This window comes from Electrona antarctica, assembly GCF_951216825.1.
Source record: "Electrona antarctica genome assembly, chromosome: 6".
In the NCBI taxonomy this organism is placed as follows: domain Eukaryota; kingdom Metazoa; phylum Chordata; class Actinopteri; order Myctophiformes; family Myctophidae; genus Electrona; species Electrona antarctica.
In genome coordinates, this window is record NC_136811.1 from 59,603,375 (window position 1) to 59,624,749 (window position 21,375).

The following is a 21,375-nucleotide window of genomic DNA, read 5'->3' on the forward strand; positions in this document are numbered from 1 at the left end:
CAGGGGGCAGAGGGCAGGGGGCAGAGAGCAGGGGGCAGAGCGCAGAGTGCAGAGGGCAGAGGGCAGGGGGCAGAGCGCAGAGAGCAGGGGGCAGAGGGCAGGGGGCAGAGGGCAGGGGGCAGAGGGCAGGGGGCAGAGTGCAGAGGGCAGAGGGCAGGGGGCAGAGTGCAGGGGGCAGAGGGCAGGGGGCAGAGCGCAGAGAGCAGGGGGCAGAGGGCAGGGGGCAGAGAGCAGGGGGCAGAGCGCAGAGTGCAGGGGGCAGAGGGCAGGGGGCAGAGAGCAGAGCGCAGAGAGCAGGGGGCAGAGTGCAGAGGGCAGAGGGCAGGGGGCAGAGGGCAGGGGGCAGAGAGCAGGGGGCAGAGTGCAGGGGGCAGAGGGCAGGGGGCAGAGAGCAGAGCGCAGAGAGCAGAGGGCAGGGGGCAGAGAGCAGGGGGCAGAGAGCAGGGGGCAGAGGGCAGGGGGCAGAGGGCAGGGGGCAGAGGGCAGGGGGCAGGGGGCAGAGAGCAGGGGGCAGAGGGCAGAGAGCAGAGGGCAGGGCAGGGGGCAGGGAGCAGGGGGCAGGGGGCAGGGAGCAGAGGGCAGAGAGCAGGGGGCAGAGCGCAGGGGGCAGAGGGAAAAATGTTCATCGACTACCTTTTTTCACTGATGAAAACTACATGGAAATATATGAAAACTAAGCTATGATGATTAAAACTAAGACTAAATATACTGACAATTTGTGACTAGATTTGATCGAAGGACTGCCATTGGATCTTTTTGAATTTTCGTTTTTTCATGTCATATGAAAGCAGGGAATCATAGCTTCAAATTGTCATATTGGTTGTTCAGTTTGACCCACCAGTTTTGGAGATATGGCTTATAGAAAAATGTCTTGCAGGAGTAGTGGAAAAAAGACCAAGCAGAGAAAATGGCTTTAGTTCAGTGATCTGTGACTTTAGGGGGCGCTGTTTTCCCTTCATTCCTCCATTAGTCAACCAGCAGTGTTGCCATGTCTGCTTATTATAATTAGTTGGCCTTGTTTCTAAAGAAAAATAATGCATAGGCCTACTGTACCAATTTTATAATAATTTATAACCTGTTAATAAAAATGTATTTGACAAAAATAAAGTGTAGTTGATTATTTGGGCTTGTTTTTAAAGTGTAGTTGATTATGGACACATAATTGCGAACGCAGTGATTGCGAACGCAGTGAGCATTTACTATGAGACCCAGCAGATCACGTCTGTGTGTCTGTGTGTGTGTGTGTGTGTGTGTCTGTGTGTCACGCTGTAACACCACCCGCCCACCACCAGAGGGCGCAGCTGTATCACACACAAAATCACACACACACACATGCACGCACACACACACACGCACGCACGCACGCACGCACACACACACACACACAAAAAACTTAACCTAAAAAAAAACTTAACTTAAAAAAAACTTAACTTAAAAAAAAAACTTAAAAAGGAAAAACGCACACACACAAAAAACTTAACTTAAAAAAACTTAACTTAAAAAAAAACTTAAAAAGGAAAAACGCACACACAAAAAACTTAACTTAAAAAAAAACTTAACTTAAAAAAAAACTTAACTTAAAAAAAAACCGTAAAAAGGAAAAACGCACACACAAAAAACTTAACTTAAAAAAAAACTTAACTTAAAAAAAAAACTTAAAAAGGAAAAAAGCACACACACAAAAAACTTAACTTAAAAAAAAATTAACTTAAAAAAAAACTTAAAACAAAAAACTTAAAAAAAAAAAACCTAAAAAAGAAACACGCACGCACGCACACATACACACACTTGAAAAAAAATTTAATTTAAAAAAACTTAACTTAAAAAAAACCTTAAAAAGTACGTAATTTATTCTAATTGTTGTTATTGCAATTTACGAGCTGCGTTCGCTTCCCGCGTTTGCGCGTCTTACTTGTTAAAAAAACCAGTAACCAACAGACAACAGGACAGTTTGCTCTCAAACCCTCCCAGCACAAATTGTGCCCTCTTGGCTCTTCTCTTAATGTTTCATTAGCCTGTTATTATTATTATTTGTCTGCAGACCCCCATCTGTAAATAATGTATGCCAGACACAAGATTTGTGTTGTTTGTATGCATGTAGATCTGCTATTTTCGCTTATTTTGGGCTTGTTTTCATATACCGGGTTGCTTATTTCTCTCGCAGAAACTGGCAACCCCGCAATGATAGCCGTTAGCTACATTTAGCTAATATATTGATATCAATCGTGTAGCTAAAACAAGTACATTATCGCGCTATATTACATATCGATGCGATCTGCGTTATTATGACCTTAATTTTCATGGCAGGTACATTCCAAAGCAACTAATAATAACCACGTTATGGTGACATAATGTTACAATGTTTACAATACATTCATTTGAGTCTTCTTCTTCTACTATTGGAAATAGGAAGCCATTTCCGCATTTTCCATTGTTGTGGTCAGCAGTGCCCCCAGCTGGAACATTAGCATGAATTAGCTTTAGGCGGACCAAAATAAACACACTTTTTACAAATAAATGGTGCATTTATATAGAGCCTTTATCCAAGGCGCTTTACATAGATTGTGCATTACATTCACCCATTCATACACTGATGGCGGCAGAAACCATGCAAGGTACCAACCAGCACATCAGGAGCAATTAGGGGTTCAGTGTCTTGCTCAAGGACACTTCGACACTAACTCTGGGGGAGCCCGGGTTCGAACTGGCGACCTTGCGGTTACCATCCGGAAACTCTACCCCTGAGCCACCGACACAAAATATCGTTGTTAATACTTCTTTCTGTGCTATTTCTGTTAGCCAGTTAGTAAAAGACTAGTATTATCTTCCAAAACGATTGTGTATAAAAAGGCGGATTTTAGCGGAATTTGCATACTTTAGCAGGGAAGCTGTATGTCTAGTTAGCATTGGTTAACCCAATGGTTATAACATTAGACATAGTGACATGTTTAAGCATTTATTTCATATTTATATGTCTATATCAGCTCTGACATTTATTTCAGACCTGCTCTAACATGACATGAATAATAATATAGCTTCAGATTATTTTAGACAGAAAAATAAAAAAGGACAAAGAAAATAGTTTTTCAGCTGTCCTCGACAGTTGCCACCCCCGCGATGGCAGTCTCTATATCGCGTGTGGTCACATTTCGTCAACGAATAAAAACTAGACTAAAATGTTAGGAAGGCACTAGTGGACAAGAGATCCAGTATAACTCATTTTACACTTGTTTGCATGCTGAAAATAGCAGATCTACAAGCTCACAACGCGTCGCAGCACGACGCGTTGTGAGCTTGTAGATCGGCTTTTTTCAGCAAATGAAAAAAACGGTCATTACGACGGCATCAAGGCCCGCCGAAATACATTTTAGTCGACTAAATCACCTGTAGATTTAGTGGACTAAAATCTCATGACATTTAGTGGACTAAAACTAGACTAACACTAACACATTCCAGGTGACTGAAATGTGACTAAAAGTAAGTGAAAACTATTCACGAGACTAATGACTAAAACTAAAATACAAGCTTGTGGATCTGCTATTTTTTGAAAAATCATGAAAATGTGGCGCAAATCTAAACGTTTTTAACTCAAATCGTTGCTTCCGGGGGCGTCCCTGGAACAACACATTTTCAGATGGCGGCCAAATACAGATAGTTCTGGGGGTCCTTGACATTAAATATACTGTAAATTGTTACACATTTCAAATTCGAACAGATATTAACACAATCAGCGCCGGGATTCCTTTAAAAATAACAGCTCGGGGTTCCGGACAAAAACCGGGAGACATATTTTAGCTTTGCTTACCTCGCTATCCTTACGATAAAGTCGCTGAATAATCCCTCGCGTTCATATTTTGAACGAGAGGCATGTTGAAGTCAGAAATGAAGAGCTTAGTATATCCATCTGGTCAAAACCACGGAGAGCTCCTTAGATCACGCGCGCCGAGCCTTTCTTTATGACCCGTAAACAGGGAAGTGAACGACAGCAAGGAGTATGGTGCAGAAGGAGAGGCCAACTCAAAAAAAAAAGAAAACAAATCTGAATATTTTACACTTGTTTGATATCTAGCTACACGATTGATATCAATATATTAGCTAAATGTAGCTAACGGCTATCATTGCGGGGTTGCCAGTTTCTGCGAGAGAAATAAGCAACCCGGTATATGAAAACAAGCCCAAAATAAGCGAAAATAGCAGATCTACATGCATACAAACAACACAAATCTTGTGTCTGGCATAAATTATTTACAGATGGGGGTCTGCAGACAAATAATAATAATAACAGGCTAATGAAACATTAAGAGAAGAGCCAAGAGGGCACAATTTGTGCTGGGAGGGTTTGAGAGCAAACTGTCCTGTTGTCTGTTGGTTACTGTTTTTTTTAATTATGTGTCCATAATCAACTACACTTTAAAAACAAGCCCAAATAATCAACTACACTTTATTTTTGTCAAATACATTTTTATTAACAGGTTATAAATTATTATAAAATTGGTACAGTAGGCCTATGCATTATTTTTCTTTAGAAACAAGGCCAACTAATTATAATAAGCAGACATGGCAACACTGCTGGTTGACTAATGGAGAAATGAAGGGAAAACAGCGCCCCCTAAAGTCACAGATCACTGAACTAAAGCCATTTTCTCTGCTTGGTCTTTTTTCCACTACTCCTGCAAGACATTTTTCTATAAGCCATATCTCCAAAACTGGTGGGTCAAACTGAACAACCAATATGACAATTTGAAGCTATGATTCCCTGCTTTCATATGACATGAAAAAACGAAAATTCAAAAAGATCCAATGGCAGTCCTTCGATCAAATCTAGTCACAAATTGTCAGTATATTTAGTCTTAGTTTCAATCATCCCTCTCGCCCCCTCTCCCCCTCTCCCCCTCTCCCTCTCCCTCTCTCCCCCTCTCCCCCTCTCCCTCTCCCTCTCCCTCTCCCTCTCCCTCTCCCTCTCCCTCTCCCTCTCCCTCTCCCTCTCCCTCTCCCTCTCTCTCTCCCTCTCTCCCTCTCCCTCTCCCTCTCCCTCTCTCCCTCTCTCCCTCTCCCTCTCTCCCTCTCTCCCTCTCCCCCTCCCTCTCTCTCTCCCTCTCCCTCTCCCTCTCCCTCTCTCTCTCTCTCTCCCTCTCTCCCTCTCCCTCTCTCCCTCTCTCCCTCTCCCTCTCCCTCTCCCTCTCCCTCTCCCTCTCCCTCTCCCTCTCTCTCTCTCTCTCCCTCTCTCCCTCTCCCTCTCTCCCTCTCTCCCTCTCCCCCTCCCTCTCTCTCTCTCTCTCAGCGGGTGAGGACCCCAGGGACCTACAGCGGTACTGCTCCCCGGAGCAGCTTCCACCCGAGGACTCCACGTTTCTCCAGAGAAACTTTGTGTGTCGCTTCAGATGCCTGTTGGACTGCTCCTCTGGATTCCTGGTGAGTTCCTTCAGATGCCTGTTGGACTGCTCCTCTGGATTCCTGGTGAGTTCCTTCAGATGCCTGTTGGACTGCTCCTCTGGATTCCTGGTGAGTTCCTTCAGATGCCTGTTGGACTGCTCCTCTGGATTCCTGGTGAGTTCCTTCAGATGCCTGTTGGACTGCTCCTCTGGATTCCTGGTGAGTTCCTTCAGATGCCTGTTGGACTGCTCCTCTGGATTCCTGGTGAGTTCCTTCAGATGCCTGTTGGACTGCTCCTCTGGATTCCTGGTGAGTTCCTTCAGATGCCTGTTGGACTGCTCCTCTGGATTCCTGGTGAGTTCCTTCAGATGCCTGTTGGACTGCTCCTCTGGATTCCTGGTGAGCTGACACAGAAATGGGACAGGAACCAGTGTCGATTTTATTTAGTTTTCTTCTGGATATAATGTCATTCCGTTGTAGTCATCTAATCTAATCTGAAAGGAACTGGCAGCATACTCCAAACCAGGTATCACACATTTGGACATTAGGCATGTGGAAAATAATCGATACGTATGGATACATCGATACAGACGTGGATACATCGATACAGACGTGCGCGATGCGAGTGCATCGGTTCATTCACTGTGTATCGGATACAATTGACGGGTGAAATCCCGATGCATCGTTCGCGGAGTGCTTGCATCGGTAAAATCCATGGTTGCACCGTTTTTTTCATGTTGTATTTCACCCTATTCTGTGTTTCCGAGGAAAAACAAAAAGGTCTCTCGCAGCGCGCTGCAGAGCACACACAGTCAGTGAACAGAAGCTACTGTACGACGGGGCAGAGCACACAGTCAGTGAACAGAAGCTACCGTACGACGGTGCAGAGTAGACAGTCAGTGAACAGAAGCTACCGTACGACGGGGCAGAGTAGACAGTCAGTGAACAGAAGCTACCGTACGACGGGGCAGAGTAGACAGTCAGTGAACAGAAGCTACCGTACGACGGTGCAGAGTAGACAGTCAGTGAACAGAAGCTACCGTACGACGGGGCAGAGTAGACAGTCAGTGAACAGAAGCTACCGTACGACGGGGCAGAGTAGACAGTCAGTGAACAGAAGCTACCGTACGACGGTGCAGAGTAGACACAGTCAGTGAACAGAAGCTACCGTACGACGGGGCAGAGTAGACAGTCAGTGAACAGAAGCTACCGTACGACGGGGCAGAGCACACAGTCAGTGAACAGAAGCTACCGTACGACGGGGCAGAGCACACAGTCAGTGAACAGAAGCTACCGTACGGCGGGGCAGAGTAGACACGTTGAGACTGTGAGACAACAAACAGACTATAAAGAGCAGCCGACTAACAGAAGTGAGCCCCACGCATTAAACAAGAGAAGCACCACCTTTAGCTTTATAAAATCGCTGTCCGAGGAGCTTTGCCCGTCGATCAGTTGACTTTTCACTGTAGCGCTGCGTGCTGGTAATGATCCACACTCCACCGCTGTTCTGGCTGATTCTCCGACGCAAATCATGCGAATCTGCGTCGCGATCATCAATTTGTAATTAAAGAAAGCTTCTGCAGTCTGCACACACGTGTACTACAACAACAACGCCACAGCCGGGTGTACGGCTTGCGTTTAAAGTCGTTTACAACCGTTTCACAACTTTCCACTGTGCAGCTTTCCCTCTCTCTCTCTCTCTCTGCTGCTGTTCTCTGGGGTAGAAGCCTTATTTATATTCTGCAGCACGACGGTGTCGCACGCCTACAATTGCAGATCCACAAGCTCACAGCGGGGCGTGGATGAGACGCGTTGTGAGCTTGTACATCTGCTTTGTATTTAAAACGTTAATAATACATGCAGGCCAGGGTCTTCAATGTTTTTCAGGTCAAGCCAAGGACCCCTTAGCTGAGAGTGAGAGAGAGAGATCAAGCAGGGACCCCTACTATAGGCTATTATATTATAAAACTGTGTTGCAGATTAAACTAGACATAGACTTGTTTGACAGCACTACCAGTGTGACCTGTAAAATGTTCTATCTATATGTTAGTAACATTAATTGATGAACAATAGGATATTACATTTTAATCTCTTGAACCCTCTATACTCAAAACCTCAAATTGACCTTTGCGGTATAATAATTATACTATAGCCTATGATTAGTTATCTAACAATTCCACAATAACCAGCAGAGAGCAGACCCTTTGTTTACTGACATAATTCTATAAGTTGGGTTGTTTGAGATGCAGAGCTATAATACTAACCTACAGTAAGTTGGGTTGTTTGAGATGCAGAGCTATAATACTAACCTACAGTAAGTTGGGTTGTTTGAGATGCAGAGCTATAATACTAACCTACAGTAAGTTGGGTTGTTTGAGATGCAGAGCTATAATACTAACCTACAGTAAGTTGGGTTGTTTGAGATGCAGAGCTATAATACTAACCTACAGTAAGTTGGGTTGTTTGAGATGCAGAGCTATAATACTAACCTACAGTAAGTTGGGTTGTTTGAGATGCAGAGCTATAATACTAACCTACAGTAAGTTGGGTTGTTTGAGATGCAGAGCTATAATACTAACTCACTGATGAAAACGACATGGAAATAAATGAAAACTAAGCTATGATGATTAAAACTAAGACTAAATATACTGACAATTTCGTCAAAGAATAAAAACTAGACTAAAATGTTAGGAAGGCACTAGTGGACAAGAGATCCAGTATAAGTCATTGAATCGCCATCAAATCGCATCGTATCGGGAAGAGGGGTGAATCGCATCGCATCGTATCGCCAGGAGATTCCATGTCCCATCCATGGCAGGAGGTGACTGAAGCAACCAGCACCAGTGAAAAGACAAATGCCTTTTATAATACTATCTTGCCTGAAATAGATAGAATTTTCCCTATGAAGACAGTGAAAATCTATCCATCAGACAAACCATGGATCACCCCCAAAATCAAGCACCTCATTCACCAGAGACAAAAGGCTTTCAAATGTGGAAAATCATGTGCTTTGGCTAGGTTCTACAAAAATAATATATGCAGCAAAAAAGCACTTCTACAAGTCTAAAGTGGAAGGCATGGAAAAAGCTAATTCCAGAGTTTGGCACAACAATATTAGATCGATGTGCAGCAAAACTCCTAAAAAGGAGGCCCGAATTGATGTTCCAGGAATTGACCCCCAGGACTTTGTGACAATTGCCAACGCAATCAATGCAAAGTTTGTCACGGTGTCCCAGTCATTTGAGCCCCTAGAACGAACAGCTTTACCTTCCTTCCTTCCATCCCCCCCATTGCCCACTATACCAGTTTGGGAAGTTTATAATAAACTGTCCTCCATCAACTGTCATAAATCCCCTGGCCCAGACATGATCCCCCCCAAAATATTGAAAGAGTTTGCATGTGAGATCAGTATTCCTCTTTGTGACATCATCAACAGTTCATTTGATGAAGGGGTCGTTCCTAGACAATGGAAAGAGGCTACTGTTGTCCCTATACCAAAATCGTCCCCATGCAACATAGATGAATTGAGACCGATCTCATTAACAGCTCAACTCTCAAAAATATGTGAACATTTTGCTGGGAACTGGATTCTTAACGACATCACGCCAAACCTAGACCCCATGCAGTTTGGCAGCCGACAGAACCGTTCCACAACACACAATCTAGTCAGTTTAATGGACTTTGTTTATAAGTCCAGTGATGTTGCTGGCTCAGTGTGCACAGTAATTACAACAGACTTTGCCAAGGCCTTCGATGCTGTAGACCACACAGTGGCAGTGCAGTGTCTCCTTGATTTAGGAGTGAGACCAGGTCTGATTCCATGGATTTGCAGCTTCATGACTGATCGGCAACAAAAAGTGCGCTACCAAGGACACCTGTCTGATTGGGAATACCCCACATGTGGAGTCGCACAGGGAACCGTATTAGGGCCTATAATCTTCCTAGCACTGATCAACAGCGCCCTCCGGGATGGAACACACCACTGGAAATATGTGGATGATATGACCATGGCCCAGTCATGGAAGCCCAAGGTTCCCTGCACCCTCCAAAAGACCCTGAATGGTCTGGACATCTGGGTAAACGAGCACAAAATGAAACTGAATCCAAGAAAATGCAAAGTCATACATGTCACTGGCATGAGACAGAAACCGGCCCTCCCAACACTCTCCATTGACCAAAACATACTAGAAGTGTGTGACTCAGTAAAGGTTCTGGGGGTCACCATTCAAGCGAACTTGAAATGGGACAGCCAGGTAGACCATATGTTGACCTCAGCCAATAGAAAGCTCTTTGTCCTATGCCGCCTGAAGAAATTTGGGGTCCAAGACCTTGAATTGGTTTCAATCTACACAGGCTACGTGCGCCCGGTGCTGGAATATGCAGCCCCAGTCTGGCACAGTTCCTTGACTGCCAGCCAGACTAAAAGTCTGGAAAGAGTCCAAAAACGGGCTTGCAGAATCATTCTTGGCCGGAGGTACTCGGGATACACAGGAGCTCTCCGCACCCTCACATTGTGCACCCTAGCAGAGAGGCGCACCCACCTATGCCTTGACTTCGCCAGGAAGCTGTTCAAATCTAACTTCAGGAACTGGCTACCTCCCCTCAGAAAAGAGATCTCTGGACGTCAAACTAGAAATGGAGACGACCTGGACACTCCATCATGCAGAACTGAGAGATACAGAAAATCACCAATCCCATATATGTGTGGACTTTTAAATGATAGTGGATTTTAGATTTGAGTTTTACACCATTTGGATTTTTAGATAGACTATTGCATTTTAGATTTGAAGTTTTATATTTGTGATCAGCAAAATAATTCAGTGTTTTTAATGGCACCTGTCTTTTAAAACCTGTGATCATGCTGAAAGTTGAATAAACATAAACATAAACATGAATGTATCTCTAAAGTATCGTATCGCTGGCAGTGCATCGAGATGCGTATCGAATCGGCCTCAGTGCTGTGATTCACATGCCTATTGGACATCAGGACTCCAAAAATTAAATGTAATTGGCCGCTGATCAAATCTAATGAATGAATAGTGTGCTGTTCTTGTCCTCTGGTTCAACTCCACCGTGAACCTTTCAACTCCAGAATAGAACGACCAGGGAATACACATTGTAACTAAATTCCATGTCGTGTTTAAGTTCCCTTATCAGAATGATTTCCCTTAATCTTCATGCTTTGATGCAAGGTTTTGGGCGCCCACTGGCCTAGCGGTCCCGGCGCATCAGGCCACATATACAGGCTCTGGCCTGACAGCGCGCCGCGTGTTCGAGTCCCGTTCATGACGACCTTTTGCTGTGTGTCTCTCCCCTTCTCTCTCTCTCTCCATCTTTCCTGTCATTCTTCACGAGTACCGGTAACTATCATAAATTAATTATTTTAGAGCGAACGTTTTTAACTCTAAGATGGGGGTCGGTGGCCTATTACATATCATTTTTGGGGTCCTTGACATGAAATATTGAGCACCACTGACAGAAACATGAGGTTTTTCAGAAAAATTGTCATTGTCAAAAAAATAAAAAAATAAATGTTATCTCCTTTATCCCGCCGCAACGCGACACACGCTGAACCTCCACCCCCCTAACCATGTGTCTCCTTACCATGTGTCTCCTTACCATGTGTCTCCTTACCATGTGTCTCCTTACCATGTGTCTCCTTACCATGTGTCTCCTTACCATGTGTCTCCTTACCATGTGTCTCCTAACCATGTGTCTCCTAACCATGTGTCTCCTTACCATGTGTCTCCTTACCATGTGTCTCCTAACCATGTGTCTCCTAACCATGTGTCTCCTTACCATGTGTCTCCTTACCATGTGTCTCCTTACCATGTGTCTCCTTACCATGTGTCTCCTTACCATGTGTCTCCTTACCATGTGCCTCCTAACCATGTGCCTCCTTACCATGTGTCTCCTTACCATGTGTCTCCTTACCATGTGTCTCCTAACCATGTGTCTCCTTACCATGTGTCTCCTAACCATGTGTCTCCTTACCATGTGTCTCCTAACCATGTGTCTCCTTACCATGTGTCTCCTTACCATGTGTCTCCTTACCATGTGTCTCCTAACCATGTGTCTCCTTACCATGTGTCTCCTTACCATGTGTCTCCTAACCATGTGTCTCCTAACCATGTGTCTCCTTACCATGTGTCTCCTAACCATGTGTCTCCTTACCATGTGTCTCCTAACCATGTGTCTCCTTACCATGTGTCTCCTTAACATGTGTCTCCTTACCATGTGTCTCCTAACCATGTGTCTCCTTACCATGTGTCTCCTTACCATGTGTCTCCTTACCATGTGTCTCCTAACCATGTGTCTCCTAACCATGTGTCTCCTAACCATGTGTCTCCTAACCATGTGTCTCCTAACCATGTGTCTCCTAACCATGTGTCTCCTTACCATGTGTCTCCTAACCATGTGTCTCCTAACCATGTGCCTCCTAACCATGTGCCTCCTAACCATGTGTCTCCTAACCATGTGTCTCCTAACCATGTGTCTCCTAACCATGTGTCTCCTTACCATGTGTCTCCTTACCATGTGTCTCCTTACCATGTGTCTCCTTACCATGTGTCTCCTAACCATGTGTCTCCTAACCATGTGTCTCCTAACCATGTGTCTCCTAACCATGTGTCTCCTAACCATGTGTCTCCTAACCATGTGTCTCCTAACCATGTGTCTCCTAACCATGTGTCTCCTAACCATGTGTCTCCTTACCATGTGTCTCCTTACCATGTGTCTCCATCAGGCGCTGAACTTCCACGGCCGACTGAAGTTCCTCCACGGTCAGAATGAGAAGGACGAGCAGGGCAAGGCGGTGCCCCCCCAGCTGGCCCTGTTCGCCATGGCCTCGCCGCTGCAGCCCCTAGCCATCCTAGAGATACGCACCAAGAACTACTTCTTCAAGACCAAGCACAAGCTGGACTTCACCCCCACCGCCTGCGACTCCAAGTGAGTCCACTCACACAGTCCTCTGTTTATTACCACCCCCAGTTAGTCCACTCACAGTCCTCTGTTTATTATCACCCCCAGTTAGTCCACTCACAGTCTGCTGTTTATTATCACCCCCCAGTTAGTCCACTCACACAGTCCTCTGTTTATTATCACCCCCCAGTTAGTCCACTCACAGTCTGCTGTTTATTATCACCCCCAGTTAGTCCACTCACAGTCCTCTGTTTATTATCACCCCCCAGTTAGTCCACTCACAGTCTGCTGTTTATTATCACCCCCCAGTTAGTCCACTCACAGTCCTCTGTTTATTATCACCCCCCAGTTAGTCCACTCACAGTCCTCTGTTTATTATCACCCCCCAGTTAGTCCACTCACAGTCCTCTGTTTATTATCACCCCCCAGTTAGTCCACTCACAGTCCTCTGTTTATTATCACCCCCAGTTAGTCCACTCACAGTCCTCTGTTTATTATCACCCCCCAGTTAGTCCACTCACAGTCCTCTGTTTATTATCACCCCCAGTTAGTCCACTCACAGTCCTCTGTTTATTATCACCCCCAGTTAGTCCACTCACAGTCCTCTGTTTATTATCACCCCCAGTTAGTCCACTCACAGTCCTCTGTTTATTATCACCCCCAGTTAGTCCACTCACAGTCCTCTGTTTATTATCACCCCCAGTTAGTCCACTCACAGTCCTCTGTTTATTATCACCCCCCAGTTAGTCCACTCACAGTCCTCTGTTTATTATCACCCCCAGTTAGTCCACTCACAGTCCTCTGTTTATTATCACCCCCCAGTTAGTCCACTCACAGTCCTCTGTTTATTATCACCCCCAGTTAGTCCACTCACAGTCCTCTGTTTATTATCACCCCCAGTTAGTCCACTCACAGTCCTCTGTTTATTATCACCCCCCAGTTAGTCCACTCACAGTCCTCTGTTTATTATCACCCCCAGTTAGTCCACTCACAGTCCTCTGTTTATTATCACCCCCCAGTTAGTCCACTCACACAGTCCTCTGTTTATTATCACCCCCCAGTTAGTCCACTCACAGACCTCTGTTTATTATCACCCCCAGTTAGTCCACTCACAGTCCTCTGTTTATTATCACCCCCCAGTTAGTCCACTCACAGTCCTCTGTTTATTATCACCCCCCAGTTAGTCCACTCACAGTCCTCTGTTTATTATCACCCCCCAGTTAGTCCACTCACAGTCCTCTGTTTATTATCACCCCCCAGTTAGTCCACTCACAGTCCTCTGTTTATTATCACCCCCCAGTTAGTCCACTCACAGACCTCTGTTTATTATCACCCCCAGTTAGTCCACTCACAGTCCTCTGTTTATTATCACCCCCAGTTAGTCCACTCACAGTCCTCTGTTTATTATCACCCCCCAGTTAGTCCACTCACAGTCCTCTGTTTATTATCACCCCCCAGTTAGTCCACTCACAGTCCTCTGTTTATTATCACCCCCCAGTTAGTCCACTCACAGTCCTCTGTTTATTATCACCCCCCAGTTAGTCCACTCACACAGTCCTCTGTTTATTATCACCCCCCAGTTAGTCCACTCACACAGTCCTCTGTTTATTATCACCCCCCAGTTAGTCCACTCACAGTCCTCTGTTTATTATCACCCCCAGTTAGTCCACTCACACAGTCCTCTGTGTATTATCACCCCCCAGTTAGTCCACTCACAGTCCTCTGTTTATTATCACCCCCAGTTAGTCCACTCACAGTCCTCTGTTTATTATCACCCCCAGTTAGTCCACTCACACAGTCCTCTGTTTATTATCACCCCCAGTTAGTCCACTCACACAGTCTGCTGTTTATTATCACCCCCCAGTTAGTCCACTCACAGTCCTCTGTTTATTATCACCCCCCAGTTAGTCCACTCACAGTCCTCTGTTTATTATCACCCCCCAGTTAGTCCACTCACAGTCCTCTGTGCGCTGTTTATTATCACCCCCAGTTAGTCCACTCACAGTCCTCTGTTTATTATCACCCCCCAGTTAGTCCACTCACAGTCCTCTGTTTATTATCACCCCCAGTTAGTCCACTCACAGTCCTCTGTTTATTATCACCCCCAGTTAGTCCACTCACAGTCCTCTGTTTATTATCACCCCCCAGTTAGTCCACTCACAGTCCTCTGTTTATTATCACCCCCCAGTTAGTCCACTCACAGTCCTCTGTGCGCTGTTTATTATCACCCCCAGTTAGTCCACTCACAGTCCTCTGTTTATTATCACCCCCCAGTTAGTCCACTCACAGTCCTCTGTTTATTATCACCCCCAGTTAGTCCACTCACAGTCCTCTGTTTATTATCACCCCCAGTTAGTCCACTCACAGTCCTCTGTTTATTATCACCCCCCAGTTAGTCCACTCACAGTCCTCTGTTTATTATCACCCCCAGTTAGTCCACTCACAGTCCTCTGTTTATTATCACCCCCAGTTAGTCCACTCACAGTCCTCTGTTTATTATCACCCCCCAGTTAGTCCACTCACAGTCCTCTGTTTATTATCACCCCCAGTTAGTCCACTCACAGTCCTCTGTTTATTATCACCCCCCAGTTAGTCCACTCACACAGTCCTCTGTTTATTATCACCCCCCAGTTAGTCCACTCACACAGTCCTCTGTTTATTATCACCCCCAGTTAGTCCACTCACAGTCCTCTGTTTATTATCACCCCCCAGTTAGTCCACTCACAGTCCTCTGTTTATTATCACCCCCCAGTTAGTCCACTCAGTCCTCTGTTTATTATCACCCCCCAGTTAGTCCACTCACAGTCCTCTGTTTATTATCACCCCCAGTTAGTCCACTCACAGACCTCTGTTTATTATCACCCCCCAGTTAGTCCACTCACACAGTCTGCTGTTTATTATCACCCCCCAGTTAGTCCACTCACAGTCCTCTGTTTATTATCACCCCCCAGTTAGTCCACTCACACAGTCCTCTGTTTATTATCACCCCCCAGTTAGTCCACTCACACAGTCCTCTGTTTATTATCACCCCCCAGTTAGTCCACTCACACAGTCCTCTGTTTATTATCACCCCCAGTTAGTCCACTCACAGTCCTCTGTTTATTATCACCCCCCAGTTAGTCCACTCACAGTCCTCTGTTTATTATCACCCCCAGTTAGTCCACTCACACAGTCCGCTGTGCGCTGTTTATTATCACCCCCAGTTAGTCCACTCACAGTCCTCTGTTTATTATCACCCCCAGTTAGTCCACTCACAGTCCTCTGTTTATTATCACCCCCAGTTAGTCCACTCACAGACCTCTGTTTATTATCACCCCCCAGTTAGTCCACTCACAGTCCTCTGTTTATTATCACCCCCAGTTAGTCCACTCACAGTCCTCTGTTTATTATCACCCCCCAGTTAGTCCACTCACACAGTCCGCTGTGCGCTGTTTATTATCACCCCCAGTTAGTCCACTCACAGTCCTCTGTTTATTATCACCCCCAGTTAGTCCACTCACAGTCCTCTGTTTATTATCACCCCCAGTTAGTCCACTCACAGTCCTCTGTGTATTATCACCCCCAGTTAGTCCACTCACAGTCCTCTGTTTATTATCACCCCCCAGTTAGTCCACTCACAGTCCTCTGTTTATTATCACCCCCCAGTTAGTCCACTCACAGTCCTCTGTTTATTATCACCCCCAGTTAGTCCACTCACAGTCCTCTGTTTATTATCACCCCCCAGTTAGTCCACTCACACAGTCCTCTGTTTATTATCACCCCCAGTTAGTCCACTCACAGCCCTCTGTTTATTATCACCCCCCAGTTAGTCCACTCACAGTCCTCTGTTTATTATCACCCCCCAGTTAGTCCACTCACAGTCCTCTGTTTATTATCACCCTCCAGTTAGTCCACTCACAGTCCTCTGTTTATTATCACCCCCAGTTAGTCCACTCACAGTCCTCTGTTTATTATCACCCCCAGTTAGTCCACTCACAGTCCTCTGTTTATTATCACCCCCAGTTAGTCCACTCACAGTCCTCTGTTTATTATCACCCCCAGTTAGTCCACTCACAGTCCTCTGTTTATTATCACCCCCAGTTAGTCCACTCACAGTCCTCTGTTTATTATCACCCCCAGTTAGTCCACTCACAGTCCTCTGTTTATTATCACCCCCAGTTAGTCCACTCACAGTCCTCTGTTTATTATCACCCCCAGTTAGTCCACTCACAGTCCTCTGTTTATTATCACCCCCAGTTAGTCCACTCACAGTCCTCTGTTTATTATCACCCCCCAGTTAGTCCACTCACAGTCCTCTGTTTATTATCACCCCCCAGTTAGTCCACTCACAGTCCTCTGTTTATTATCACCCCCAGTTAGTCCACTCACACAGTCCTCTGTTTATTATCACCCCCAGTTAGTCCACTCACAGTCCTCTGTTTATTATCACCCCCAGTTAGTCCACTCACAGTCCTCTGTTTATTATCACCCCCCAGTTAGTCCACTCACAGTCCTCTGTTTATTATCACCCCCAGTTAGTCCACTCACAGTCCTCTGTTTATTATCACCCCCAGTTAGTCCACTCACAGTCCTCTGTTTATTATCACCCCCAGTTAGTCCACTCACAGTCCTCTGTTTATTATCACCCCCAGTTAGTCCACTCACACAGTCCTCTGTTTATTATCACCCCCCAGTTAGTCCACTCACACAGTCCTCTGTTTATTATCACCCCCAGTTAGTCCACTCACAGTCCTCTGTTTATTATCACCCCCCAGTTAGTCCACTCACAGTCCTCTGTTTATTATCACCCCCCAGTTAGTCCACTCACAGTCCTCTGTTTATTATCACCCCCAGTTAGTCCACTCACAGTCCTCTGTTTATTATCACCCCCAGTTAGTCCACTCACAGTCCTCTGTTTATTATCACCCCCAGTTAGTCCACTCACAGTCCTCTGTTTATTATCACCCCCCAGTTAGTCCACTCACAGTCCTCTGTTTATTATCACCCCCCAGTTAGTCCACTCACAGTCCTCTGTTTATTATCACCCCCAGTTAGTCCACTCACACAGTCCTCTGTTTATTATCACCCCCAGTTAGTCCACTCACAGTCCTCTGTTTATTATCACCCCCCAGTTAGTCCACTCACACAGTCCGCTGTGCGCTGTTTATTATCACCCCCAGTTAGTCCACTCACAGTCCTCTGTTTATTATCACCCCCAGTTAGTCCACTCACAGTCCTCTGTTTATTATCACCCCCAGTTAGTCCACTCACAGTCCTCTGTGTATTATCACCCCCAGTTAGTCCACTCACAGTCCTCTGTTTATTATCACCCCCCAGTTAGTCCACTCACAGTCCTCTGTTTATTATCACCCCCCAGTTAGTCCACTCACAGTCCTCTGTTTATTATCACCCCCAGTTAGTCCACTCACAGTCCTCTGTTTATTATCACCCCCCAGTTAGTCCACTCACACAGTCCTCTGTTTATTATCACCCCCAGTTAGTCCACTCACAGTCCTCTGTTTATTATCACCCCCCAGTTAGTCCACTCACAGTCCTCTGTTTATTATCACCCCCCAGTTAGTCCACTCACAGTCCTCTGTTTATTATCACCCTCCAGTTAGTCCACTCACAGTCCTCTGTTTATTATCACCCCCAGTTAGTCCACTCACAGTCCTCTGTTTATTATCACCCCCAGTTAGTCCACTCACAGTCCTCTGTTTATTATCACCCCCAGTTAGTCCACTCACAGTCCTCTGTTTATTATCACCCCCAGTTAGTCCACTCACAGTCCTCTGTTTATTATCACCCCCCAGTTAGTCCACTCACACAGTCCTCTGTTTATTATCACCCCCAGTTAGTCCACTCACAGTCCTCTGTTTATTATCACCCCCAGTTAGTCCACTCACAGTCCTCTGTTTATTATCACCCCCAGTTAGTCCACTCACAGTCCTCTGTTTATTATCACCCCCCAGTTAGTCCACTCACACAGTCCTCTGTTTATTATCACCCCCAGTTAGTCCACTCACAGTCCTCTGTTTATTATCACCCCCAGTTAGTCCACTCACAGTCCTCTGTTTATTATCACCCCCAGTTAGTCCACTCACAGTCCTCTGTTTATTATCACCCCCAGTTAGTCCACTCACAGTCCTCTGTTTATTATCACCCCCAGTTAGTCCACTCACAGTCCTCTGTTTATTATCACCCCCAGTTAGTCCACTCACAGTCCTCTGTTTATTATCACCCCCAGTTAGTCCACTCACAGTCCTCTGTTTATTATCACCCCCAGTTAGTCCACTCACAGTCCTCTGTTTATTATCACCCCCAGTTAGTCCACTCACAGTCCTCTGTTTATTATCACCCCCAGTTAGTCCACTCACAGTCCTCTGTTTATTATCACCCCCAGTTAGTCCACTCACAGTCCTCTGTTTATTATCACCCCCAGTTAGTCCACTCACAGTCCTCTGTTTATTATCACCCCCCAGTTAGTCCACTCACAGTCCTCTGTTTATTATCACCCCCCAGTTAGTCCACTCACAGTCCTCTGTTTATTATCACCCCCAGTTAGTCCACTCACACAGTCCTCTGTTTATTATCACCCCCAGTTAGTCCACTCACAGTCCTCTGTTTATTATCACCCCCAGTTAGTCCACTCACAGTCCTCTGTTTATTATCACCCCCCAGTTAGTCCACTCACAGTCCTCTGTTTATTATCACCCCCAGTTAGTCCACTCACAGTCCTCTGTTTATTATCACCCCCAGTTAGTCCACTCACAGTCCTCTGTTTATTATCACCCCCAGTTAGTCCACTCACAGTCCTCTGTTTATTATCACCCCCAGTTAGTCCACTCACACAGTCCTCTGTTTATTATCACCCCCCAGTTAGTCCACTCACACAGTCCTCTGTTTATTATCACCCCCAGTTAGTCCACTCACAGTCCTCTGTTTATTATCACCCCCCAGTTAGTCCACTCACAGTCCTCTGTTTATTATCACCCCCCAGTTAGTCCACTCACAGTCCTCTGTTTATTATCACCCCCAGTTAGTCCACTCACACAGTCCTCTGTTTATTATCACCCCCAGTTAGTCCACTCACAGTCCTCTGTTTATTATCACCCCCAGTTAGTCCACTCACAGTCCTCTGTTTATTATCACCCCCCAGTTAGTCCACTCACAGTCCTCTGTTTATTATCACCCCCCAGTTAGTCCACTCACAGTCCTCTGTTTATTATCACCCCCAGTTAGTCCACTCACACAGTCCTCTGTTTATTATCACCCCCAGTTAGTCCACTCACAGTCCTCTGTTTATTATCACCCCCCAGTTAGTCCACTCACAGTCCTCTGTTTATTATCACCCTCCAGTTAGTCCACTCACAGTCCTCTGTTTATTATCACCCCCAGTTAGTCCACTCACAGTCTGCTGTTTATTATCACCCCCAGTTAGTCCACTCACAGTCCTCTGTTTATTATCACCCCCAGTTAGTCCACTCACAGTCCTCTGTTTATTATCACCCCCCAGTTAGTCCACTCACAGTCCTCTGTTTATTATCACCCCCAGTTAGTCCACTCACAGTCTGCTGTTTATTATCACCCTCCAGTTAGTCCACTCACAGTCCTCTGTTTATTATCACCCCCCAGTTAGTCCACTCACAGTCCTCTGTTTATTATCACCCCCCAGTTAGTCCACTCACAGTCCTCTGTTTATTATCACCCCCCAGTTAGTCCACTCACACAGTCCTCTGTTTATTATCACCCCCAGTTAGTCCACTCACAGTCCTCTGTTTATTATCACCCCCAGTTAGTCCACTCACAGTCCTCTGTTTATTATCACCCCCAGTTAGTCCACTCACAGTCCTCTGTTTATTATCACCCCCCAGTTAGTCCACTCACAGTCCTCTGTTTATTATCACCCCCCAGTTAGTCCACTCACAGTCCTCTGTTTATTATCACCCTCCAGTTAGTCCACTCACAGTCCTCTGTTTATTATCACCCCCAGTTAGTCCACTCACAGTCTGCTGTTTATTATCACCCCCAGTTAGTCCACTCACAGTCCTCTGTTTATTATCACCCCCAGTTAGTCCACTCACAGTCCTCTGTTTATTATCACCCCCCAGTTAGTCCACTCACAGTCCGCTGTCCGTTATCGCCCCCCAGTCCACTCACAGTCCGCTGTCCTCTGTTTATTATCGCCCACAGTTAGTCCACTCACAGTCCGCTGTCCGCTGTTTATTATCGCCCCCAGTCCACTCACAGTCCACTGTCCGTTATCGCCCCCCAGTCCACTCACACAGTCCACAGAGGGAAGGTGGTCATGGGTATTAAATATGATGTGTTCTCTCCACAGAGGGAAGGTGGTCATGTATGTAAATATTAAATATGATGTCTTCTCTCCACAGAGGGAAGGTGGCCATGTATGTAAATATTAAATATGATGTGTTCTCTCCACAGAGGGAAGGTGGTCATGTATGTAAATATTAAATATGATGTCTTCTCTCCACAGAGGGAAGGTGGCCATGTATGTAAATATTAAATATGATGTGTTCTCTCCACAGAGGGAAGGTGGCCATGTATGTAAATATTAAATATGATGTGTTCTCTCCACAGAGGGAAGGTGGTCATGGGTATTAAATATGATGTCTTCTCTCCACAGAGGGAAGGTGGTCATGGGTATTAAATATGATGTGTTCTCTCCACAGAGGGAAGGTGGTCATGGGTATTAAATATGATGTGTTCTCTCCACAGAGGGAAGGTGGTCATGTATGTAAATATTAAATATGATGTGTTCTCTCCACAGAGGGAAGGTGGTCATGGGTATTAAATATGATGTGTTCTCTCCACAGAGGGAAGGTGGTCATGGGTATTAAATATGATGTGTTCTCTCCACAGAGGGAAGGTGGTCATGGGTATTAAATATGATGTCTTCTCTCCACAGAGGGAAGGTGGTCATGGGTATTAAATATGATGTGTTCTCTCCACAGAGGGAAGGTGGTCATGGGTATTAAATATGATGTGTTCTCTCCACAGAGGGAAGGTGGTCATGGGTATTAAATATGATGTGTTCTCTCCACAGAGGGAAGGTGGTCATGGGTATTAAATATGATGTGT

The 21,375-nt window shown here is 45.6% G+C and overlaps 1 protein-coding gene across 2 annotated transcripts in view; it reads left to right on the top strand.

Moving 5' to 3' along the window:
• LOC306924617 (uncharacterized protein) overlaps nucleotides 1-21,375 on the top strand; it is a 67,301-nt gene that overhangs the window by 35,038 nt on the left and 10,888 nt on the right. For both annotated transcript variants that reach the window (XM_079503191.1, XM_079503192.1), the window contains exons 6-7: nucleotides 5,282-5,412; nucleotides 12,119-12,321. In XM_079503191.1, coding sequence (XP_079359317.1) covers nucleotides 5,282-5,412; nucleotides 12,119-12,321 — 334 coding nt within the window. The remainder of the gene's footprint in view (nucleotides 1-5,281; nucleotides 5,413-12,118; nucleotides 12,322-21,375) is intronic.